The sequence below is a fragment of the Ictidomys tridecemlineatus genome, chromosome 4 (genome assembly GCF_052094955.1).
Source record: "Ictidomys tridecemlineatus isolate mIctTri1 chromosome 4, mIctTri1.hap1, whole genome shotgun sequence".
Classification (NCBI taxonomy): Eukaryota; Metazoa; Chordata; class Mammalia; order Rodentia; family Sciuridae; genus Ictidomys; species Ictidomys tridecemlineatus.
The window spans coordinates 125,363,053-125,389,061 of NC_135480.1; the positions used below are offsets into that span (position 1 = coordinate 125,363,053).

Consider the following 26,009-nt stretch of genomic DNA (forward strand, 5'->3'; position numbering starts at 1 on the left):
CCCCATGGAAACTAAACAGAATGGTGACAACCTGGCTTTCCCAGATAATGATTTCTCCCATGAATGTGTTCTGGATCAATCTATGGTGACTTACAGAAGGTGGTACCAGCAGAGGGGTGTCAGGGAGTGTGTAGAGGCAGGATTTTTTTGTTTATTTGTTTATTTTGTTTTGTTTTTGCTTGTTCATTTTCACAATGAAGGTGGAGAAAGAATGCTATGATGTTAGATGCTTGGAGGCCAAGGACCAGAAACATCCTGAAAAGGCAGGACATCCCTGCCACCAAAAATACACCAATGGCACACATATAAGAAACACTGGAAAATATTGAGGAAAAATATCATTGACAGAAAAATGATATTAAATGATCTGAAGTGTAATATATTCTCTTCTCTCTGGAACCCCATTGTATCCTGGTTGTGAACAGTCTCTTCCACCAGGTGACACAAATCATAACTGCAAATTATATATTGCCTTGGCTTTCTCAGCAGGTATTGGCTGCTCCCACTGCAACCTACAACCCTCATCCCCATATAGTCTCCAAGGATGCTGTTTTCACAGCTTGATCATTTCCAATATTCAAATTCTAGAATCCAGGTGTACCTAAGTGTCAATTAGTTATTTATTTTGGGACTTATTCTAAAAATATTCAAATAACAAAAGCCAAAATAAGATAGAATGCAATTAGAAATGCTCAGGAGATCACTCCTCCTCTTCTGGCTCATCAGGAATCTGAAGTCAAGTGATTTGAAGGAAGGCGAAGGCAAATAAATACAAAAGAACAGGAATTCTAGAAGAAGAAGATGCTGCTGAAGGGAACAGAAGCCTGGCCCACTCCACTGGGAGACAATGTGTGATCTGATTCAAGGCAGGGCTGCTCTGTACAGGCTCAGCAAGGTATCTAGAAAGACCATTGTGCTCAGTGGTAAGGCATCTATACCACAGCAGCCCTGTGCTGGCTGAAAGGCACTAAAAGCAGAGACTGCTACCTCAGGTCTCAATTGCAGTTCTGCACTTATAAGCATGTTGCTCACCCTCTTGGATGCCAGACTTCCCTCAGGAATATCCTCCTCTGTGAACCATGAGACTATTGTAAAATTACGGTGCTGGCCAAACATACTGACAGTTAAAAATGATTGTTATCACAGATGAATCTGCTGGGTCCCCACCACAATTGCCACACCTTAACATCTATCCAAGAGTGCTTTTACAGGGGCTTGACTACAGTGCTCTACAGTCTATCACGACTGCAAACATATGGCAATTATGTGTGCAGGTACTGTTCTCAGGACATCACTTATAGCAACTCATATGACCCTTACTGGGAGATGGCACCACACTTACTCCACTGGACAAAAGGGGACACAGAGACAAAGAGCTTGTAAGCTCTTGGGTTGCCCAGCAAGACTCTCAAAAGGAGGAAATGGGAACCCAGGCTGTTGTACACCCAAGTCTCCACTCTTTCGCTGCAAGCCTGTATTGTGCCTCTCAAAGAGAAAAGGAAGGGGGGACTTTTTCCTTGGGTTCTAAGTGCAAGAAAGACAATGTCTTTCAATCAGGAGCATTAAAATTAATGTTCTTTGCGTTGATTTTCCTTTGGAGAAAAATCACAGGATAATGGTAAAATACTAAATATTGTAATATTCCCCCTCCCAGCATTCTTTTTAAAACTCAGATATCAAAAGCACAATGGTGACAATCAATAGGAGAAACTGAGACAGTGCAGGAACACACATCATATTAAATTCAAAATTCTAAGCTGGAAAACAGCCACCCCAAAAACACATGGATGGAGCACTCCACAGGCTTCTTTTATTTTAATTATAGAAATAATCTAAGAATGATGCAGAAAATTTGGTAATAGATTAAGAGAAAAAGACTTTTTACTGTACCAATCCCAGTCCAAACCTGGCATTATTTTGATGCTTTCCTTTTATGTCTCTTTTTGATTTTTTTTTCCCCTGAGCAATTTATTCATTTTTTCAAAGCAATTTACTCATTTTTTGCCATGAACATCTGGGTTTGCATGCAGCCTGGCAATCTATTTTTAAATAAAAGAAAAGACCATTCCTAGAAGGAGATGGCAGCAAAACACAGCAGAATGCTATAAAATATCTATCTCTCTCCCAAAGGAAGTTGTCTCCTGTGCTGGATTATTGGAAGCCATGATTTTTCAGCTAATTTTTGCTTAAAAGATAAGCTGACTGCCCATTCCCGTGGGAGTTTCTGAGATGGTGATCAGCACTCGAGGCCAAGTATGAACAAAGCCACTGCATTTTCCAGACTACCTGAGTGTAACAAGTGCTGCCCTCTGTGGGAGCTGAGCAAGGGCCAGCAAACATCTGGGAAGGAACAACAGTGATCTTCAGAAATCCTAGCTAGACCAGGGGCAGCAGGGGAGCTGAAATCTCTCTGTGGTGTTTTGGAAATCTAAGAATACCTTACCATGCATATTTACATATGTAATGAAAGTGGTATGCCTATTCCCAAAACCCTTTCTAGTCTTAGCAAAGTGTACTTTCTACCAGTGGACACTAGAGATAGACCCAGTAGTGAGCAGCCAATAATCTGTGCTTATCCACCCTGTGGAAAAACCAGCATAACTTTCGTGTTTTTTTGTTTGTTTGTTTGTTTGTTTTTACCAGGGATTGAAGCCAGGGGCACTTTATCACTGAATTACATCCCCAGTCTTTTTTGAGACAGGGTGTCACAAAGTTGCTGAGACTGGCCTTGAATTTTTCGATCCTCCTTCCTCAGCCTCCTGAGTCTCGGAGATTATAGGTGTGTGGGTGGCGCCTGGCACCAGTCTACTATTTCATGTCAAAAGTTCATTATCTACCTTATTTTGCTTGTAAACAAAAAGTTTTCTGTCTTTCTAGTCCAAATTGTCACTCACAGAAGGACAGTCCACAGTGCATAAGCAAGAAAACACTGAGCTGACAATGACTTTACTTGTGTCCTGTATGAACAGGTGAGTTAGGCTAGGGAAATTTTTCTAGACTTCTCTCTTGAATCTTTAGAAAAGAGGGGAAATGGAGTTACTCCAGTGGCCCAGGAGTTGACCCAACATCTACCTGGTGCCTTTGTGGCCCCTCACAGCATCAAAAGCAGAAAGGTGTGAAAATAACGATCCATGACATTCTCTCTCCATCAGGTGAACTTCAAAGGGTTTTAAATATATATATATATATATATATATATATATATATATATATATATATATATATATATATATAAATACACACACACACACACTTGAAACAGTTGGTTATTTCCAAATCTAAATTCCATACAAAGAAAGAAACTACTACAATCTATAACCTCCCTCCAAGACCATGGGACAACTATGAAAATTCAATCTTCTAGTGGACATCAAAGGTACGACAACAAACTTTCTGTGGCAGGTACTCTTTGGGCTATATGTCAGGAACATTGTGGAGTATCCAGAGCATGTCTTGGACAATCAACTAATTTATCTATTTATTTCTGTAGAAAATTTGTTTCGTGAAAATTATTTTCATGATCATTAGAGGAAACTTGGAGCTATACAGTAGTGTTTTTAAAAAATGCTAACTCACAATAGCAAAAATAAAAGATACGACTGTTATTTCCTTTATAAGCATTTTAACATAGTAGGAATTATAATGTGCATAGAATTTATCTTTTACTTTGAAGCCCAGGAATTCTCTATGCATTTTACTCTTCCAACTAAGACCTATTCAATTTAAATAACACCAAAGTGAACATTTTGTGCATACAACAAGGTTCCTAGCTTAAAGGGTCTATTTTGAAGACTCTTGATGAAATTGCTATGTATGAGGTAGGCTGCAAAGGGTACATCTGCATTTACTTATTTTTTGTCATGTTTCTATAAACCTCAGAGTAACAATGTTTAATAAATAGGAGCATAAGTGATTCCTGGAAACTCAAAACACAAAGGAAAAATGCAGTCATCTTTCTCATTTCCACTCTACTTTATGGAAATGGTTAGTACAGGATAAAGACCAGACACAGCAATGGTTAAAAAGTCGAATTATTTTTCAAGTCTAGCTCTGGATGAAGAAATCAAATGGGAAGCTTATGTACTTATACCAAATTGATGTGCAAACTATAGAACAGGGACAGGTGCTCTTGCTAAAACCTATGTCCAAAGCTTCCTTCTGTTCACTCTAATAATTAACGTGGGGAAGTCTGAGAATTTTTAAAATAAGAACAGGTAGAGAGCTGGGGAGGTAGTTCAATGGTTGGACTCTTACCTATCACGTGCAAGCCCCTAGGTTCAATCCCCAGCACCACAGAAAATAAACAAACAAACGGAATTTCTTATAGATGAACAGAATTTCTCACCTTTCGGAGTCTGGCAAGTAGACCAGCCACGTGCTCATGCTGTTCTGATTTAGCAAGATCCTCTGCCGTCTTTCCATCCTGTTGGTGAAAAATTACAAGTTTCTTTTTGTGCAAAACACAGCTGTATGTGTCTTCCACACACCTAATCTGTGGGTCTGAGGTAGAAAAGTAACAGACATCAGCAGCAAATCAGGTAAACAAAAAGTATGTCCTATAGTGTTTCTTTATCTGGAGAATCCTTATTTGGTTGCCCAGGAAAAGACAAGACAGAGGAACAATCACTGTGTGATGTCTTGGGGTATAACAAAGAGATGTCTCAACCCCCATGGGTGTTAATCAAAATGCATTAGTTGGCTGATTATTCCATCCTGAGCCCCTCTCTTCAATCAGGAAGACGACCAAGAATATCATTAGGTGCTAAATTCTAGTTAGTGTAAGCTAATGTCTTAACAGTCCTCATACAAACTGAGCCCTCAAATGATGCCGGCTCCTGGTAATCACTGTGCATACCAAAGAAAAGGCTTAATCAAACAATTTTGATTTAAAGATTTTTAGAGACTTCATAAGACCTCAGTTTCATACTGAATGAATTTATTTGTTTTCATACCATGAGTATGCATAAGGGCTAACATTAATTAAGAACCTTCTGATAAGCCATGCCAGACCCAGTTCTTGGTGCTTTGCAATGCATGAACCCTTGGCATCACCCGTGGAAGGTGGAAGCTGTCACTGTGCCCATATCACCAAGAGGGATATAGTTGCTTAGTGGGTTATTCTGTTGCAGTTTTGTAGATCATTCAAAATTCAAAAGTTTAAATGATGGAAACAATTTTCAAACAAATCAAGTTCACCTTGCTTTTTCTTTATCAATATTTATCAACAACGAACAGTTAAATTTCCATCCCTGTATAATCACAGGAACGCCCAAAATCTGTCTACCTGGAAACCTCCCAATTCCTCAACTCAGCTTACTCTCTGAGACATGCAAAGGGTCCCATTAGCCCAACATTTTTCAATCTCAGCACTGTAACATTTGGACTAGAAAATTTTCTGTTGTCAGGGGTGTCCAATACCTTATTGAATGTTTAGTAGCACCCCTGGCTCTACCCACAAGGTACCAGTAGCATTCCCTAATTCTGATTTTGTTTATAACCAAAAATGTCTCCAGATAGTTTCAAGTTTCCAGTGGGGGTCAAAGTTGCCAGGCTGAGGACCCCTATCTCAGGCTGAGGATGGAGCTCAGATGGATGCTCCAGAGGAAGGATGCTTCCCAAGCAGGACTACCCAGCTCTCTTTGCTTCTTTAAAGTTCTGCAATGTGTCAAGTTCCTTCCTTAAAGTTCTGAAATGGGCAGGTGAAGACTTCTCATTTGTTCTGGGGTGAATCAGGTGCCTTAGGGGACACCACATCCCCAGAAAGTGGTTCATGCCAAATCATCTGGTTCCTTTATTGATTCTTCTGGTTCCTTTACTGATATGTGAAAGCCTTCACAGAGACTGAACTCTGAGGAAGAAAAAGAGCAGGCCTGGCGGGAAAGTATGGGCAGAGGTGACTGGGGCCTTCAGAAGATGGTCTAAGACTAGTGCTCTCCAGGTCAGCGGGGATCAAAGACAAGACTTGGAAGGTTTTATTCTCTTGGTGATGTACTTTGCATGGAAGTCCCATCTAAATGATCATACCCCTCCCTGTTCAAAATAGTAACAGGCTATCCCCTGCTCTAACCGGAAGAGCCCCACCATTCCCTGGCCAGAAGAGCAGGGCACACTCCAGCCCTGCTCACTCCTCCACCTGCCTGGGGATTCTTCATGCTGTGTTTCCCCAGTTCTTCACAGCACTCAGTGCTTTCCACATTTCTCTGCCCACTTCCTGCCCCTCAGTCTTCACACTCTGGGTAATGATTCCTTCAGGAAGAGGCTCTGACCCCCTCAATTCCCTTGGGACCCTACTCTTTCCTGTCACAATATTAGCTATTGGGATTCTTTGGTCCAGACTCTCCCCCATTTTCCAGAAGTTTCTGAGGGAACACACATATCTTATTGCTATTATAATCCTGTTAGCAGTACCTGGTAGAGTATATGCTAGGTGTTTGTAGAATGAATAACTTAGAGGCACTGAGTAGGGTTTTATGAGCACCTGGAACCAGTGGGAACAGTAGTGGAAGCTGGAGGTGAGCTCCTCTAGAGGTTGGGGCTGCTGATAGCCCACACTGCTGGATTTTGCAGAGGTTATCTGCTGGCAACTTCAAAGCTAGTAATGAGGTAACATCAACACTTTTTAAAATATTTTTCTTTCCCCATAAAAATGCTTTATTATGAAGTAAGTAGACAATATTCCAAGATTATGGTTGGGCGGGGGTTGGGTGGAGTTGATAATGGAGCATCAGACCCTGGTCCATGCACAGCAGGAAATGTATTTTGCATCATGTGTGATTTTCAGTGGGTTAGGAAGTGCCCTTAGAAGGGGACCAATCCCATGTAGAGTACTGATAATAACTAGGCCTGCAGAGAAAGCACAACTCAGAGCCAACACTGCACACAACAGATTCATTACTTTTGGAAAGAGAATGACATCATAAAAACATGAACACGGTCAGGGAGGCAATATCCTACAGAGGTCAGCAAACATTTCCTATAAAACACATCATACATGTTTTGGGGTCTCTGTTGCAACTCCTCATCTCTAATATTGTATGTAGCATGTATAATCAGAGATAATACTTAGATGAATGGGAATGGCAGTGTTTCAATAAAATGTATTTACAAAAACAGGCAGTGGGCTGGATAATGGTTTGCTAAACCTCTGATGAATTCCAATATATGAAGCTCTACTTCCAGTCTCAGGGACCTGAAATGGGCCACTATATTAAAAAATAGCACTTGGCCTTAGAGAATTACCTTATGTCAGCAGTGCTTCAATCTGTGAGTTTCAGGATTCTCCCAAGCAAAAGACAATTGACCCACTGCTCAGCCACCACCAACTCAAATGATATTTCACAGCAGTAAGAAGACGTTATCTTATTGTCCTAACTATTGTCCCTCTTTGGTAGTTCATGAAATGTGAATCAAAGAATTTCTTCTGCTTAGGAGGTACTAGATCTGAACTGGGGAGTGAGAAAACTGAGTAAGTCTTATTTAAAACTATTTTGAAGACCTAGCAGCAGAGGTGAGCTCTTTAAGGGATAAAGAGCCGCTCCTTGCCTCAAGGCCGTGTGGCCTCAGGTGGCAAACAGTAGAACCCTGTTCATTAGGATGGCTGCTTTTTCCTCTAGCTCCTTCTAAAGGACCAGGAGGCTCCATTGCCCTGAGGTAGAGGGTGAGCATTTAGAAAAGGGAAACACATACAAGTAATCAAAATTACAGGCACTGTTGTGTAACAGAGAAAACAAATGGCCAGAGAGAACCAGCGGGAATTTCTGGCAGAGCAGGGCCTGTTGAAATGAGAATAGGATGAAACATTAACCAGATATTAAACTGAGTTTGTGTGGGCAAATGTTTATGTAACTGCAGTGGAGGAGTTAAAGCTTAATAGCAGCTTGTCTGCTCTAGAATGCAGTTGCCAAGCAATACCTTTCCCCTCACGCCCTTGAGGCACAAGAACTTTCCAACAGCTCTTTCCTGCCAAAAGCTGCAGTACTCACCGAGGTCAACGCCTCCACATTGGCTCCCATCAGGCAGAGGTACCTGACTACATCCAGGATCCCGTTGTTGGCTGCAAGGTGTAGAGGCGTTCGCCCATACTGGAAAGAGAAAAAAATGTCAAAACAGATATCAGGGTTATTGCTCATGAGACCCTTTGGTTCATACTTTGTAATTATTGAGGAAAATATCTAGGGAATGTATTCCAGGAGACCATATTAGGTAGAGGAACCCTGGGCACGAGGAGGAATCATCTCCCACAGAGGCAAGCCAGCCAGGCAGACCATTTTCAAGTACTTTACTGTTTAAAGAGTAATTTCAAAATATAACTACAAAGGATAAAAGAGCAAGCTAAAATTAAGTTTCCTATTGTGATGACAGGATGTGACAGACAAAAAGTCCCAGCAATATCTGCATCACAGTTCTAATTTAGACACAGCAAGGGAAGAGGAGATAGAAGGACAGTTATTGAAGACAATCTACTGAGGTAAAACATGAAGGGCATGCTCACTGTTGATAGGCGTGTGGTTCCCAAACTGCGTGCCATAGGACCTCGGGGCATAGCGGTAAATTTACAGGAGTGCTGAGAAATATCTTAGGTTTCTGCTGTAGCCACCAGGTTCAGATACCAAATGAACTACTAGTTTTGAGGTAGTTAGGAGTCTACACCTTAGATTCTATTGCTTTGCTTTCAATGCTATCATATCTTTGCAAGAGGTTAGTGGTAGGTGGGGTAAGAAACCAGTATCCTGAGAAAATCCTTCTGGATCAGGGAATGAGACAGTTGGTGCCAAAAGGCACAAACATCCTTTGACTACTTGTCGTTAAGTGAGAATGAAATAAAAATATTAATTTTCTTTCAATTTATGTTTTATTTTTCTCAATGGCTGCCAAGTTGTTCGGGCTAAACTACTTAATCGGTTGAAAGTATTTCTTTTGCCCTAGGGGAAGGGGAAATAGAAATTACTGAGATGCTAAAGATGTTGTGATTTGATGAACTCTGGGAATCTCTGTTTTATGCTGCTTATTTTCACATCTGTTTTTGTTATGAAATTAAAACATGCTCATTTAAAATATACAAACAAGTTCTGATGGGCATGCTGCCCAACTGATGAACTGATATTTCAGGTAGGAGGGGAAGAAGTTGCTCCCCCACCAGCTCTAACAGAGGTGTGGTTGCTGGAGAGAGGGCCTCACATCAATTGCCTTACACCTTGCTGTTTCAAGCAGGTGTGATGGATCCAGCCAGCTGCACCTAACCTCATCCAAGACTGCACCTAACCCCAGGAGATTTTTCAGCTTTGGGGGATGCGGGAGTGGGTGGCAAGGCCAAGAGCCAACCACAGAATTTCAAGGGCTGCCTAGGAAGGGCCAGCAGTTTGGGGCTATTTTTACCAAAAAAGGAAGTTAGTTTTATAAAGATAAATGTATCTAAATGATACTGTACTTAATAAAATATTAGTTTGAAGAAAAAAATAAAATATCCTAACAATATAGAAACGAATCCTCGGCATTACTCACCTTTCCTCCACAGGTTCCCCTGCTCAGAACCCTCCCTACTGAACATTTTGGTACATTTCCTTCCAAGCTCTTATCTATGCATCTTTAATATAGGGTACACAATTTTAAAAGCCAAGATGTGGTCATACTCTACATCACTTGCGTTATTCAGCTAATAATAGATTGTAGATGCTTTTTCATATCTGTAACTAAAATCTATTACATGTTTTTGAATATCTGAATAATACTCAGTGCAGGACGACATAATGATTGATTTATCCAGCCCACAGAGGACAGACACTTCAGGGAATTCCAGCTTCTTGCCATTTTAAATGATACTGCATTATGTACACACATTCATCTTTTGTTTACCATCATCTCTAAAGTCATTTAGAAAGCATATATTAAGCTTTGAAATATCCTGGAGTTAGTGTGAGAAAGAAAACAAGTTTGGAAGATAAAATGTAAAGAAGATGTAATTTTGCTTATGAAAAAAATATACACACACACACACACACAGACACACACACACAGACACAGACACACACACACACACACACACATATATAGTTTTATAGAAAAGAGATGATGAAGAGAAGTCTAATAATGAGACAAACAATGACTGACAGTTTCAAAGCCCCCCAATTTTAGATGGAACAGAATTTGTGCTTCTTAGCACTGTATTCTGGGCCTTTTGCTATCTGGACCCAGTATCTCTTTCTAGTATCAGCATGTTCCTTTCCCCCATTGCCTTCTCTCTAAAGAGCCTCACCATGTCCCCTGTTGTCATGTCACCTACAGTCACCAACATATACACATGATTTCCTCTGTCTAAAATTGGCTCTCCTGACCATTTCACCTGTCAAAGCCCTAGCCATTTTAAGTCACCACCTTTGTAAAACTTTCTCTGATTTCTTTCGTTTTCAAAGTATTGCTTCTGGGTTTCCACAAAACCTTGAGAACCCCATCCCAGCATGACATCAATGTGAGGGACTGCTAATTTTGAATGTGTACTTGTCTGCCTAAAAGCAGCAGGGGGGCAGAATCATCCACACTCGTATCCACAAGGTCCTGAGTGCTGGCACCTTACTAACCAAAAAGTGTATTAATTAATCAGTGCTTGTCAGCCATGGAGTTCTCACACTCACAGGTGTGTGTGTGTGTGTGTGTGTGTGTGTGTGTGTGTGTGTGTGTGTGTTGTCTCTGTCTGTGCATGCAACTTGCTTTCTCTGTTGCTGCTTATGAAAAGAGCCAAAAGATATAAAACAGTAAGGATGACACATCTATGACGATGCATTCTATGTGATCCCTTCCTTTTCTCTTGTGTGATCTCCAACACAGCTGTGTTAAACAATCACTGTTCTGACCTTCATATGAGAAGAATGAAGCATGAAATAATGTCTTTCACTACAGTGAGCATCAAAGGTAGTGACAAGGCACTGTCACTTGCTGGTGATGGGTAGAATCTGTCTCTAGGGAAATGTGATCTAGCAGGAAGGAGGCAAGACAACAACACCCTGAGGAAAGAGTGACAATCTGCTTGAGAACGTGGATGCCACCATGCCATATCCACACTAACAATCCCCTATTTGAACAAACGTGCATAAAGGTGGATTAGTTGTGCTTTAGTGAAGAAATGATGTCTTTCCTTTATTTTCCTGCACACCATTCTATAGAGCCTCTATTACCTTTCTTAAAAAAAAAAAAAAAGAGTAGGGAAGAAAAAATAGAAAAACAAGAGTACTAAGGTTCAGATATAGTTTTGTCTCTCTAAGTTTCATGTAATGGAGTTCTGCTGTCCACTGTAAAGTACTAAGAGATGGCAGAAACTTTCAGGAGTGAGGTCTACTGGAGGTGGTTAGGTCACTGGGGCTCCACCCTCAGAAGGGATTAATGCCTGTGACTGGAAAGAAGGTTTCTAGTCATAGGCATTAATCTCTGTTAATTTCTCAAAGGACTAGATTGGTTAAAATAATGGGTTGTTATAAAGCAGTCAGCTTCTCTCTTTGGTGTCTCGGTGTCTCTCTCTCTCTCTCTCTCTCTCTCTCTCTCTCTCTCTCTCTCTCTCTCTCTCTCTCTCTCTCTCTCTTTCTCTCTCTCCCTCTCTTTCTCTCTCTCCCTCTCACCCCACCACATGATGATATCCACCATTTTATGATCCAGCCAGAAGACCCTCACCAGAGGCAGGCCAGATGGTTCCCTGATCTTGGACTTTCAGCCTGCAAAACTGTGAGATAAATAAACCTCTTTTCCACACAAAGTCATGGTGTGCTAAGGATCTGAGCCCAACTGTAGAGTCTGTCTGAAAGTGTAACATAATGAAAAGCTATGGATAACCAGCATTTCTGCTCCAAATAGGTTTTGCATTAAGTGTCTGGACTTTGCCACTGATTCCAAGAGGCTAATAATATGGAATTAATGATTTTCAGTCTAGCTGAGCCCAATTCAATGACAAAATCACCTATTGAATGCCTCTGTATACTACTGCTTTGCCATATATAGTAAAAAACACAAACTTGTGTCAACATTTATTTTTTTACTACCATAGCCATTTGCAATACTAAAAATATAGAAACATTTCCACCAAATGCCCTAGGATTTTTGTTTGTTTAATGCTGGAGATAAATCCAGGGCATCCTGCATGCTAGTCATGCTCTACCACTGAACTACATTCCCAGACAGTGTACACACAGAAGGCCCACTATGTATATAATGGCCAGATCTAAAGGTAGTCTAGTAAGTATATCATGTTCCATGAAGCTGCTTTTGATTCACATAAGCAATACTAGAAGGAAAGCCAGGGTCTTGACACTACTTGATATTACATTCAGCTGTCCCAGTAAGCCACTTACATAACCACTTAGCAAGACTAGAATGGGATAAACCAAGAAATCAACCAACAGCAACTGTCTGAAATCTAGAATATTGCCTTTCCACATTCTCAGAATATGAAGATTAGTAACTTCAGTTTTCATTACAAGTACTCATGTAACATGCAGGAGGAATGATTTTCCTGTTGAAATATAATTTTCCAGCTGTTTCAGATACTAATTCTTTTATCTCAACAAATCAAACAAAATCCTGCTGGTACTGTATATACCATTTGTAAACAAACATGTTCCACAATTAAAAAATCAATTCCACATGGACTTTGTTTTTAACATAATCATAACAAAACAGTGCTTGCCTTTCATATAGTTACAGGGCTAAAATAATATGAATATCCAAATGTTCTATCTTATTTGGTAATGAAAGTTGAGACGGGATGCAGGGGAAAGGAAAGGCAGCAACCTACTCTAGAAATTCGCATATAGGATTTTTTTATGAATATAGATGTACACAATTTATTGTTTTCATTTCTTTATTATTGATGAGATAATAAAATCCTCTCAGTCTTCCCAAATTTATTTAGCACAAAGAAAGGTGTTAGGAAATTTTAACCATAAAACTCTAAATGGAGAAAGATCAGAAGAGATGTAAGGTCCTAGGAACCAAATCATCTTATCAGGCATTTCCTGAAGACTTAGTGCCCTAGAAAAGATGCCTTTCTTTGTACCATATTCTCTGATAGCTCTCTAGAAGCCTTCAAGACACACACACACACACACACACACACACACACACTCATTCAAGATGACCATCAATGGGAATCCAAGCAAAGTAGGAAGTACTCATTAATGCAACAACTTTCTGCTATTCTAGGAGATTATTCAAATGTCACATGTAAAACAGCTTAAAATGGAACCGTCTTGGAAAAAATAACAAATGGCACATGAGAGACATTCACTTAAACAATGTAGAGTATAAACAGAAACATGGCCCACATCCTGAAGCAGGAGGATGGGTGGACACAGTTGGAAGGCAGGGCTCTTCTCCTCATGCTTACCTTGTTTGAGAGGTCCAAATTACAATTTGCTTCACAGAGGGCCACCACAATAGGCACATTGCCATCCTTGCAGGCCACATGGAGCGGTGTGTTGCCATGTCTGTCTTGAAAATCCACAAAACACCCCTGGCTGATGAGAGTCTTAATGACCTCCATCTGGCAGCGTCGTACAGCAAGATGAAGGGCAATGTGTCCATCCTGGAACAGATCATGAGAGCTTTCATTTAGGAGGGCAGCACTGAGGTACACCTTCCCTGCCAGCCTGGGTAGGGCTCAACAGGCAACAGGATTACTACTACAAAGCCTAAAGGAGGAATTAAAATATCATAAACTTAGCTCTAGAAGGGCGGGAGAGGCTTTTCTGCATCATCATCACAGCCTAAGCTGACCACCAGCTTGATTAATTTAGGTTTGTGCAGTTCAATTAATAGAAAGAATTATATTTCTTTGTCTCTGCACTTACAAGACATAAATAATTGTTGATATTCCAAAGGCCTGTTAAATCAAAACATTTTCAAAAACATTTACCTAGAAATACTTACTAACTTCCTAAGTAGAGAGCTTACTGTTTTATTTTACACTAGGGGAAACTAACAAAGCAACAAGAAATTATTTGCTCGACAGCTGTCATACATATGAGAACCAGGTGTAATGTGCTTACCCTCCACATCCCATGAAACCCAGCCTGGGAATTCATTCTACCTGCTAGAATGGATGTGCTGAGTTTCAAGAGTTGTTAGGGAGTTCAAAAACATTCCTATTACTCTTCTGTACTAGAGTTTCTGCACCTCAGTGCTAATGTTGTTTGGGGCAGGATAATTCCATTGCAGAGGCTCCTCTGAGTTGTAGGATGCTTAACAGAACAAGATTGGTCTAGGTCTACTATATGCCAGTAGCAAGCCCCAACCCTAGCTGACACCCAGAATATGTCTTCAGATTTTATCAAAAGTCCCCTAGGAGCAAAGCTGCCTCAGCTGAGAGCCATTACTCTGTATCATGATAATATTTCACAACTAGAAGTTATTAAATGAACTACTAGGGCTGGGGTTGTGGCTCAGTGGTAGAGTGCTTGCCTAGCCATGTGTGAGGCACTGGATTTGATTCTCCACCCCACAAATAAATAAATGGAATAAAATAAGGTTCATCAACATCTAAAAAAATAATATTAATAAATAAATGAACTACCACATCCCAAATCCAACTATACACAGAAATATACCAGACTCATTTTAAATATACGTTCATAATAAAAACAGATTATGTTGAATTTGCTTAGTTAAAGGGAACACCTGGTCTAGAATTGAAATTGCTAGACAAAAAAGACTAGTTCATTGTCCTTTTACAATGAACTGGTAGTAGAAGTAAATAAACTTATCTTTTTCTTTGTTTATCTAAAACTTAATAGTGTGTTGCCAGCTTTAGCACTCAATGAGAATTGTCTGGGATTCAGTGATCAACACTGTACTTTTTCCAAAGTTAAAAAGTTTAAAGTTAAAAATAGACACCAAAATGGTTTTACCAATTTATAAAATGTCATATGCCACAAGTGACTTTGATTATTATTAAAAAGAATCTAGAGAAGTAAAGTTCACAAAATCTTTGGAACAGAGAAAAGATAACTACAATTGGTTGCATTCAATAGCTTGGTTTCCAGAATGGGAAGTTATACTCCATATATATATAATATGTCAAAATACACTCTATTATTATGCATAACTAAAAAGAACAAATAATTTTTAAAAAGAGCTTATTTTCTTAGAGAAACAAATTGAGTCATTTCTCTTGCTCTCCAGATCACTTCTCAGTGAGTGCAACACATGCCCCGTGAAGCACCTTGTCAGAGGCATTAAGGTCAGCTCCATGTTCAGCCAGACACTCCACAATGTCATGGTAGCCCCTGGCAGAGGCTGTCAGAAGGGGCGTCTCTCCTTCTCTGTTCTTAATGTTCACATTACAGCCGGCTTCACAAAGGGCTCTGGCAACAGGGTAATACCCATGCCAGGCAGCACAGTGCAGAGGGGTTTCTTCTTCCTGGCCAAGGAGACAAGGCACAAAGAAGAGGAATGTAATAAAGTCAAAGCAAACATGAAGCATGGCGAGAGCCCCATTTGAATCCAAAAGCAAAGTCAAGTTAAGGAGGTAGAGGGATAGAGCTCAAAACTATAGGAACAAAATATTCATCTGAAATAGCAATACGGTGTGAGTTGCTACCATCAAGAAGCAGATCCAATATTTCTCCTTAGTTAATTTTCTCACCTCAACATCTGTGTGTTGGATATATTTGACTTTCTCAGCATATCACTTATAACTGACTTTCAGGGGCCCACTGAAACCACTGTTTCAGCTTTTCTGAACTATAGAGCTTTCATATGTGTAGATTTATAGAACCTTTCTTATAAAATTGCCATTATTCCCTTCATCTGAAACTATTAATAGGAAAGAGCACTTTTCTGAGCATAAATTTTCTTAATAATTTTCATGCTTGACTGTTTCTGTTATGTATATAACACAAAGACAAGTCATAACAGCATGATCACTTTGGCAAGACAGCAATCAAGATAACGATGCTTTAACTAGTCAAGAAAAGGGCTAGCCTGGAGTTCAGGACCGCAAGGTCTGTACCTTCATGATCAACATCATTAGACACATATCTGTCTATAAGAGTCTGTTACAGTACAGAGGTTATAAATGTGAATACTGAAACTAGACCATGTGGGTTCGAGCCCTGGCTCTCACTTAGAAGAGCTTGGGCAAGTCATGGGACTTCTCTCTCCTTCAGTTTCACCTGTACAGAGAGGATGATAATCATGGAAATCCACTTCACAGGGTTGTCCAGAGGATTAAATACATAAATGAAGAGGTCAGAACCCAAGCTGGCATGAACCCCTGTGTTACAGAATGCTTCTAATGATGGCCTGTGCTCTATAATGGAAACAAGAAGAAAACTAATTGAATAAAACTAGGGCAGACTCCACTGTCTCATTTGGCTGCCTGTACATGAATGCAGAGAGCAGAATGAAGTGATCACATCTGCAACCATGACCTACCTTGTCCTGGAAATTGGGATTAGAGCCGAAGCAGCACAATAAGTGAACCACATCAGCATGGCCATAGCGGGATGCCACATGAAGGGCTGTCTCTCCAGACTACAAAAGAAAGGGGGACCATGAGTCAGAGCTACCTATGTGTGCAAGCTGTGGGGACTGAATACAAGGCCCCTCCAAAGCATACCTGGTCTAAACCCTCCCCTTGAGTGGAATCCCCTCTCTCAGGTCAGAGGCCCCTTAGGAGACCAGGTCAGGGAGGGGATGGGGCTGCCACCAGGCAGCTAGCATCAAACCCACATATCTAGCCCATCCTGTTAGAATAAATCCCCCAGTTGGCCAGCTCAGTGTGAACATGCTCTTTATTCATGAGTACTTATACTCTTTTATGTGTGGACGCTTCTAGCTGTTTGATTTTCTTAAAAACACAAAATTCCTTTTTCAATATTAGATTCCTCATACAACAATTATTTAAAAAAATACAGTTCTTTTCATAACAAGTTTCTTATCTCTTTGTCTGTCTATGCTTAGCAACTTCTATTTTACAGTCTTGGAGACTTTAAAGAACATCCATGTTTGTTTGTATGACAACTTTCTGTGAATTAATAACAAGTACACTTCTTTGAGATACTATACTTATGTCTGCCCTCCAAAAATGTCAAAATAAACTAACTAAAGACACAAGATATTTTATTGCCAATTGACAAAACTGCAGTCATCAATTTGTGTGTTATGGTTTGAATCTTAAATGTCCCCCAAAAGGGTATATATTAAAAGGTTTGGTCTCCAGCATGTGGGCGCTATGGTAGAAATTTTAGAAGGTGGGGCTTAGTAGAATGAAGTCAAGTCATTGGAATTCTACCCTTGAAGAGAATTTGGAGACCCCAGACCCTTTCTCTCTCTCTCTTCCTCCTTCCCTTTCTCTCTCCCTCCCTCCGTTTCTTTCTCTCTGCGCCCCCTCCTCTTCCTAAGCACAATAAAATGAGAATGTTTCTCCCTCATGTACTCATGATGTTTTTTCTTGACACAGCTCAAAAGCTATGAAGCCAACTGACCATGAACTGAAGTCTCTGAATCCATAAGCCAAAATAAACTTTTCTTCCCTTTAGGTTGATTTTATCAAATATTTTGTCACAGAAAGCTAAGAGTGTCTTTGATATAAATGTCATCCCTTGTGTATAGGGCAGTGTGCAACCTAAACAACAGTGTGTGGTAGCCTTAACCAAATGACAAATTAGTCTACGATTATTGGAAGCAGAGAGGTATTGTATAGTAGAATAAGTAATGAAGGAGAAGGTAGGAATCCTAGGTTCAGGCCAGTTCCAATTAATTCACAGGATTGTTATATGAACTAAATGAAAACATGCATTAAAGACCTTAGTAAATCACAAGCCTTAGTAACATCTTTGCCCCCAAAAGTCTTACTTTATATATATTATATCCTTAATCTTCTTGTGCCAGTATGTGTAAAGTCAACATTGTCAGCCACTTCAAAGGAAAGAAAAAGGTAGAGATTTGCTAAAGAGTATAAGAAGAGTCAGAAAATCAGGACTTAGGTCTCTATCTGGTTGTCTCCCTACTAGAACTCTGAGTGTCCAGGCCATGAGGAAGATGATCCACTGCTTGCACATTCTGACAACAACCTCCGAGATTTCAGTCTAAGGCAGATTTTAATTTTAGACCATGGCACAGGCACAAAGGAACATCCACCTGAAGTCATCTGCAGAAGGACGGCAGCCCTGAATCCTTACACTTTGGGTTCTAATGGATATGGCATGCCAGCCTTCAAATGCATTCTTTAATTACTTCCTTCTCTTCCTCCTAAGAAGAGTGGCCTTACCTTGTCTTTAACATCCAAAGGGCATTTGTTCTCATTGAGAAATTTCAAAGTGTCCACGTGACCATGACGAGAGGCCCAGTAGATGGCATTTGATCCACCCTGCATGAAAACCAATGCAGACTCACATTTCTAAAGAGCCAACAGATTCAAAATATGCATCCCCAGAATCACTCTGTTTCCCTTCCTATGTGATGACAAAACCCAAAGGAATGAACCACTTCCAAGAAAAACAAAGCCCCCATTCAATTTTAGAGTTTTGACAACTGTACCATGGTGACTTGAGACAGTAACATTAGAGGTAGCAGGGCAAAAGGGCTCTCCACACTATCTACAACATTTTCCATAAATCTAAAATTGTTTTAAAGTTAAAAAAAATTGGTTTTCTTTTTTAAAAACCCTTATTTCAACCCCTGGTTAGAATTTCTTGTACAGTAAGATCTCTGTATCTGAGTAAGATTTTATCTAGGATTCTGGGCCCACACCAAAATCTATGGATGGTCAAATTGTTTACATAAAATGGTGTGGTATTCATGTAGAATCTGTGTACATCCTCCCATATATTTTAAATCATCTCTAGATCACATTTATAATAACAGAATATAAATACCAAGAAAAAGTTTTACACTGAATTGTTTGGAGAATAAAGACAAGAAAAACTTTCTGAAAAATTTTTAACAAATATTTTTGATCCATAGTTGGTTGAATCTGTGGATGCAGAACCCAAGGAATATGACTCTACTGTAAAGGGTCAAATTTAATCCATTTATAGTTCTGTTGAATGTGTAAGAATCCTAATGACAGATCGACAGTAATGATGATCACCTGTTACTCAACTGTGTCTGCACTTCTAATGCAATGTATACCTCAAAGTGTATCATTCTTATTTGGTTGCCTTAATAAATATGCAAGCAAGTGCATTTCTAATTAGATTAACTAGAAAATAAATTGTTTTCCAAAGGTGAGATCTAACACTGTTAAATAAATTTGATCAGTAAGGAGTGAAATCTGAGGAAGGTACAAAGAAATGCTGATGCTAGCACAGAACAAAGGGGAGATAAATGTGTGATGTTACACAGGCAGCTTAAGCAGTTCAGCTTCCTTAATAGAAAACTAAGAAATAGGCACACATTTTTTTCTCTATTACCCCTACAATTAGGAGACAATTTTAAATACTTAATAAATGAACCCATTTTCAATAAAACAAAATTATGACCTTATCTTGGACATCAATTCTTGAGCCTCGTTTGATAAGTAACTGTAGTATTTGAATATTCCCACAGCCAGCAGCAATGAGCAATGGAGGTGTCCCATGCTGAAATACATAAAAAAAATATATATACACACACACACACACACACACACACAAGATTTTCAGGTTTAGTAAAAAAGGAAAAGCCCTATTCTATCACTGTTGTCCCCACACCCTATTCCTCAAGAACACAGAGCTACTATTGCTGAACAGAAGGAAAGAGGGTCAGGAGGACAAGATGCTCTTCCTCTTTTGGATTCACAATCAAAGGTGATATTGCCATGTGCCAGATGAGAAGGTACAAGATTTCATGGGTGGGGTTGCAGTAGGGGAATGGAAGCAGATCCTCAATGCAAGAAGACTTCATTTGCAACTCATAAAGTGAGTTTTCCCACAGTAGAGTTTCCAATTGTAAGGGAGAATGGAGAAGCTGCTGGGGTCTTTCCAAACTTAATTGGGGTCTATTGCTCCACCACGCAGGCAGAAGATAATCAGACCTTGTTGGGTTGGTTAACATCATAGTTGGACAATGATCCCAGCAGGTGCTGCAGGCCTGGGACATTGTCGTCATTGATGGCATGGATGATGGCTTTCATTACAAAGGAGTCTTCCTCATCCTAGGAAAGACATCAAGGATGGAGAGTTAGCTTTCTGGTCATGTACCATGGTGACTTGAGACAATAACATTAGAGGCCTCAATTTCTTCTGGATGAACCTCCTATCAGCATAAAAGGTTCATCCAAAGAAATTGAGGCTTTTCATTCTCTAATCTACATGGTCATGAAGGGACCTGAGAAGTGACTTTTTGCTCTTTCTGTGCTGCAAGTTAATCCCATCTACTTTTGACTGGAGCCTAATGCCACCTGCATTGTAACCTAGGGAGCAAAACAGCTTTCAAAGATTCAGATTTCCAAAAATGATTATGACAAAAAACCCTTTGTTTTTATCCTGAAGAATCTATCAAAATAGAGAACCAGAAAGTGTCATGGAGAACTAAGGGTATAATATAAACTTTCTTCCTGGATATGAAAAAAGAAAAACTATAGAACTAACAAAATAGTATCTTAGCATAAAATAAGTCTTCAGTTTGTAATTATAGACATCATTTTTTGATCACTCAAATGTCTTCCTTCTCTAGTTCTAAAATAACATATCAAAATTCTCTGATAGATGGTCACGATTTTACAAAAAAATTGTTAGCTCTAATGGGGAGAAACATTTAAAAAAAAAAAAAAAGGAACCAGAAAACAGTTAATGGCCACATTCCTAATTACAAAGGAAAAATAACTACAAAATGTTGAATGACAAATTTGTTCAATTCTTCTTTGTTAATTTTCTTACCAGAAATTTTCTTTCCAAAACGTGGTGCATTAAAACCAAGGAATAAGCTAGAAAAGTCCCGAATAAATATCTGGACTATTAATATTCAGGTGTGGCTACTGAAATTTCAAATCTAGAGAAGTCTATCCACAGAAGCTAAGTCTCTGCTTGTGAGGGCAAAATGAAAGCAGTTCTCTGAACTCACTCTCTTTTCTTTGGATCTAAATCCAAACAAACTCTGAATGGTTTTAGTAATATTTGTATAGAAAACGTATCTAACGATGCCATTGGTTTTGCTTTTCTATCACATTCCAAATTGATAACCAAGATTCACCTGCATGGGGTTGAAAACCAAGAGAAATGGGGGTATTAAAGGAGTAAGAGAGTTTTATACTTTTCCTCATGATTAGCAAAATATGGAAATGACAGAGAATCTGGATTCTAGAAAGGGATCTCCCTAACATGGTCCCTCTCCTACCCTAAACTTTTCACATGTATTTTCTCCTCACTGGTAATTCAGGGTCATTAAAATTTGCAATCTTTATTCATTCCCTTTAACTTACTTATATTCATAGTTGTCCGTTCATAGTTAAATTCACAGTTGGGAATGTCTTCTGAATATTCCCAAGGAAACCTTCCTCTTCTTCTCCCTTCTCCCTCTTCCTAACTTACCTTTCTCCTACTTCCTTTTATTTTTTTTAACATCCCCTATCTCTTTTTACTCCTTATAAAACTAGACCTGTAGCCCCCAGTAAACCTATCACCTTCAGGGGAAAAGAAAAGAGTTAGTATGTGCTAATATGTGATGCATGCCTTTGGTGTACAGATTTCCACCCTGGAAATGCTGACTATTTAGTTACAGAGCACGGGAGTTCCCACCAAACTGTCTGCCTTTCCTGGAGTCCCCTTTACCTCCAGAGTTAACAAAGCCCTGTTGTTTAACTATCAGGGAAAGTCTTGTTGAATTCAGATGTGTCTGGTCATATCTGAAGAACTCATGAGTGGTTAGGTTTCAGTTTTGATTGGGAAAAAGAAGTGAGTTGCCTTTCTCAAGGGCCTCAGTGCAGTACCAATAAATCAAGACCTTCTGGTCTACCCTGGCAGGTCAGCAAGCAGCACTGTATCCTAGGCTTGCTGAAGGAAGATGGTCTGCCCTATCTGTATCACTATGATCCCAAGTTCTCCAGGTCAGTGGCAGCTGAGGGCCTTCATTTTAGTTCATGAAAATCAGAATAAGCTATTTCCTCTTCTACTTATTAGAGTGTGTGTCTCTTTAAGTGTGTGCATGTGTGTATGTCATGTGCACGGGTATGTAACGTGCAAGTGTTGTGTGGGGAGTAGTGTTATAGAGGGAGCAGAAGTGGGAGTGAGAATAGTGCCAACCAAATCCAAGTGAAAAGAGGAAGAAAGAAGCCACAAGGGGCCAAAATCATCCGGTCTCAAGAGGAATAAGAACAGGCCTGGCATTTCCATGATTTCATGTCTTCTAAGCTGCTAAACAAACAGAACAATCTAAACATCCTAAATACACAGAACTAAAAAACAAGTTCACCAGGGCAAACAGGTTTGCTTACCAGAGTATCATCGCTTCTGGCAACACTCATGTTACTTCTGGACAAGAATGATCTGGATAATCTTTGGCACAGTGATATCAAGCGAACAGATTGCTTTAAAAAAAAAAAAGAAAGAAAGAAAGAAAGGAAAATATCAGGAGGAGAGGAGAAAAAATATAACTTATGTAACAATGCTCAAATTAGTGCAAATGACAAAGTCATTGAGATAGTGTTCACTGCTGATAGCACACATTCTCCAGGTGGGTGATCCCACAGTTAGTTAGACTGTAATCTGCCTGAAGAATAATCTGAAGTTCTTATAAATCAAGATAACAGAATAGAGTGATTCTCCTTTTGAATTTCATTATTAAGCTTCAGAATTGGATATTCCACATCTCTTCTCTCTCCTCACTTAATTCTCTATTCTTTAAGGAATACGATTGAACCCTGAAAAAATCCTGGATGTCCCCACTCAGAGAAGTGTAGTATGTGATAGCCTTGCTCTGAGCCTGTCAGCCCATATGAGTAATAATGGTAGATAATGTCTTAGTCTCTAAGACAAAGATCTCTATTTTTATTCTCAAAGAACAAGTAAGAATGAGAGGTGGGGGTAGGGGGAGGGAGAGAATGAAACTTAAGGTGGTTCTCTTTACATTGTAAGACTCACTCTTCATTCAGAATTTAGTGCTGTGGTTCTCATCCCTATTGAAGCACCCAAAATTCAGTAAGTGTGAACATGATATATTGGTGGCCCAGGGCTGGTAAGACACAGCAATCCTTGCTTCCTCTGGTATTGACATCACCCTGGGCACAGAAACCCATCCTATCACTTTCTGAAACTTGAATTTTGATTGTTTTAAGAATTTCTGAACCAGTGTCTCATACACATTGAAGAAGTGGAAGAGGCCACACTGGAAATGCTCCTGGCCCCACCCTACACCACCCAACCACTTACAGTCGAAGGCTGGATTTAGAGAACCTTTTGCACATGTGCTACTATAAACGCAATGCCATTGTGCTAAAGAATACATTTATTTAAAATGTGTCTTGGTGTATCTATCTTATTTAGAAAAAGACTTCACTAATTTTTATAGTAATAATATGAAAATGCCTTAGGAATGATTTTGATAAAAGAAAATGCCAAATTGCATTTGAAAAAATTAAACAGGACTAAACTATGAATTTTTCTTGCCTTTGAAAATAGTATAATGGAGTTGAATATTACAGATTAATTTTTTTTTAAAAAAATGGATGTATGTTCCAGTTGCTGGTTATGGAAGAAATGAGACCTGACAAAACAGAGCTATGCTGAAGAAACAGAATTTATTAATCCCCAGACAATCTTACTTTCCATTTTTTTCGGGCTGCAAACTTCTTAAACTTCTCCATATTTACTGCAGATGCTTTTCTACTAAGTGCCTGTTGCGTATCTTTAGGCTAAAAAGAAAGTTCAAAAAAAAAATTAGAGCTCTCTAATTACAGAAATGGGTTATATGACAACTTTTTAAAACCTCTCACTTTTCCAAACAGGCTTACACATTCACCTTCCTAAAATAGCACAACAAGCTGGGAAAACATGCAAGATCTAGGAACCTCATCTCAGCAGGCTAATTCTATGGCTGAAAGTTTTATATATGAGCCATAAAACTGAATCATGGTGAGAAATTGAGTTTGGAGCCAAGTTAAATTACAAGTTTCCACAAAGACAGTTTGGGAATGGCAAAAGTCAAGCAGTGGCTAATATTATGAAGTGTTTAAACCTGAGTCTCATCAAGTAACTGTGAACTAGAAGCAACTTCCAAAGTGTGCAAATTTGGCTTTTCCTATAGCATTTGAATTCTTTCTGCTGCACCTTGTTCAACAGGAGTATTTGGTAGGAGACTCTACCTCTGAGAGAGGCAATCCAGAAAACTGTTGGGAGCACAAAAGGCAAACAAAGTTTTCTACTGGCCCCAAACTAACTTCTACAAATGCTCCCTTATTGGTTCTATGATTTTATTAGGTAACTATCATATCCCCCCATTATGATTCAGATCTTAAATGCCCCCAAAGATTCATATGCTAAAGGCTTGATCGCCAACTTGTGGAACTATTGGGAGGTAGTGAAATTTTTAGGAGGTAGGACCTTGTTATAGGACATTAGATCATTGGGGGCGTGCCCTTGGAGAAGATATTGAAGCCCTGCCATTTCTTTCCCTCTCTCTGCATTTCAGCCCCTATGAGGTGAACAGCTTTGCTCTGCCACCCATCTATACACAATGGAATCAACTAACCATAGACTGAAACCATGAGCCAAAATAAAATTTTTCTCCTTATAAGTCCATTTTCTCAGGGATTTCATCACAGTATTGGAAAGCTGACAAACATCCCCAAACCTTAGTCCTTTCTGTCTTAGTTTGAAGCAAATTCAGTTCCTTTAACCCAAACGCCAAGGAGGTAGGTAATGCAAAGGCGTCATATGCCAACAGGTAACCACATGCACTGGCAAAAGGCAGCAGTGTCATTTCCATGGCCATGTAGAAAGAGGGCTCATTGTTGGTAAATCTTCAGACTTTTCAAGAGAAGCTAGAAATACAGATCTTATACAATATTTACATGCTAGAAATTAATGCAAATTTTTAAAAATGTACTGTCTGGACAATCACCCACCAAAATTAAATGTGACTATTGAGTGGACTTGACCTTTTCCAATCCTACTGTATAACAGCTCATTTCTCTAATCAGTAGTTTTAAAATCTGGCACCATAGCACACCTAACACTGCAGGTATGATCTGTGGTTGGTGACACTGTAGGTCAACTGAATTCTAGAATGCCTAAACCAAATTGCTTTAAAAATTATTAAAACAGCAACATAATATGCAACTTGCCTTGATCCAAGGATGCTGCAAACTATCTTGAATTGTCATTCTCTTCCTTTGAGGGAGGGCGAGAGAGGAAGAAAAAGAATTCTGTGACCACAACAGCAAACACTAAGGTTATTTCCAAGCTGACTCGGCCTAGCAAGCAGATAGACATTCTGAAAAATGCAGTTCAGGGCCTGCTTCATAGAAAATGCCAAAAATAATAGTTGCCTTATTCCAATTATTTCATTGTACCTTTTAGGCCAAATAAGCAGGTGGGCCCTGATTTTACTTTCTGAAGCATTTCACATGTCATACTTCCCTTCAACAGATAGAACAACCAGGGTCTGATAAAAAGTGGCTATGTGCATGGGACAGATGCTGGCCCTTGGCTAGCAGAGCCTGGAGCCAAGCGCCTTACAGGAATTGTAGACACTCACTTTGGATCCTTGACCAGAAGTCTTCTGATGAAATCTTTGGCTAGGGCACTGGTGTTACTGAAGTACTCATCCTCAAATTCATAGTTGACAGCAGATACATTTGCTAATGTTTCTTGCTTAGTGTCTCCAAGAAATGGGGAGGCCCCACTTAGGCTGTTAAAAATGAAGTGAAACACAGATCAATGATTGCTTCTTGTGTTGTTATTTTTGCTCCTACAACAGCTGATTAGGGGAGCATGAGGTACAATTAGAATCTGGTGCTTGGGAGTGACTTTAGAATAACATTCCATGCTGGGCATGGTGGCACATATCTGTAATCTAGAGGCTGACAGAGGAGGATTGCAAGTTGGAGGCCA

At 39.6% G+C, this 26,009-nt stretch overlaps 1 protein-coding gene across 3 annotated transcripts in view; it reads right to left on the reverse strand.

The window, feature by feature from the left end:
* The window catches only part of Dapk1 (death associated protein kinase 1), a 179,700-nt gene that overhangs the window by 26,587 nt on the left and 127,104 nt on the right, over positions 1 to 26,009 (reverse strand). For all 3 annotated transcript variants that reach the window (XM_040285588.2, XM_005337440.5, XM_078047378.1), the window contains exons 7-18: positions 25,654 to 25,806; positions 25,241 to 25,286; positions 23,720 to 23,809; positions 22,394 to 22,486; positions 19,997 to 20,116; positions 19,464 to 19,562; positions 18,251 to 18,349; positions 16,414 to 16,512; positions 15,200 to 15,397; positions 13,367 to 13,564; positions 7,983 to 8,081; positions 4,346 to 4,423 (exon numbers count right to left, since the gene is read on the reverse strand). In XM_040285588.2, the coding sequence (XP_040141522.1) occupies positions 4,346 to 4,423; positions 7,983 to 8,081; positions 13,367 to 13,564; positions 15,200 to 15,397; positions 16,414 to 16,512; positions 18,251 to 18,349; positions 19,464 to 19,562; positions 19,997 to 20,116; positions 22,394 to 22,486; positions 23,720 to 23,809; positions 25,241 to 25,286; positions 25,654 to 25,806 (1,372 nt within the window). The remainder of the gene's footprint in view (positions 1 to 4,345; positions 4,424 to 7,982; positions 8,082 to 13,366; positions 13,565 to 15,199; positions 15,398 to 16,413; positions 16,513 to 18,250; positions 18,350 to 19,463; positions 19,563 to 19,996; positions 20,117 to 22,393; positions 22,487 to 23,719; positions 23,810 to 25,240; positions 25,287 to 25,653; positions 25,807 to 26,009) is intronic.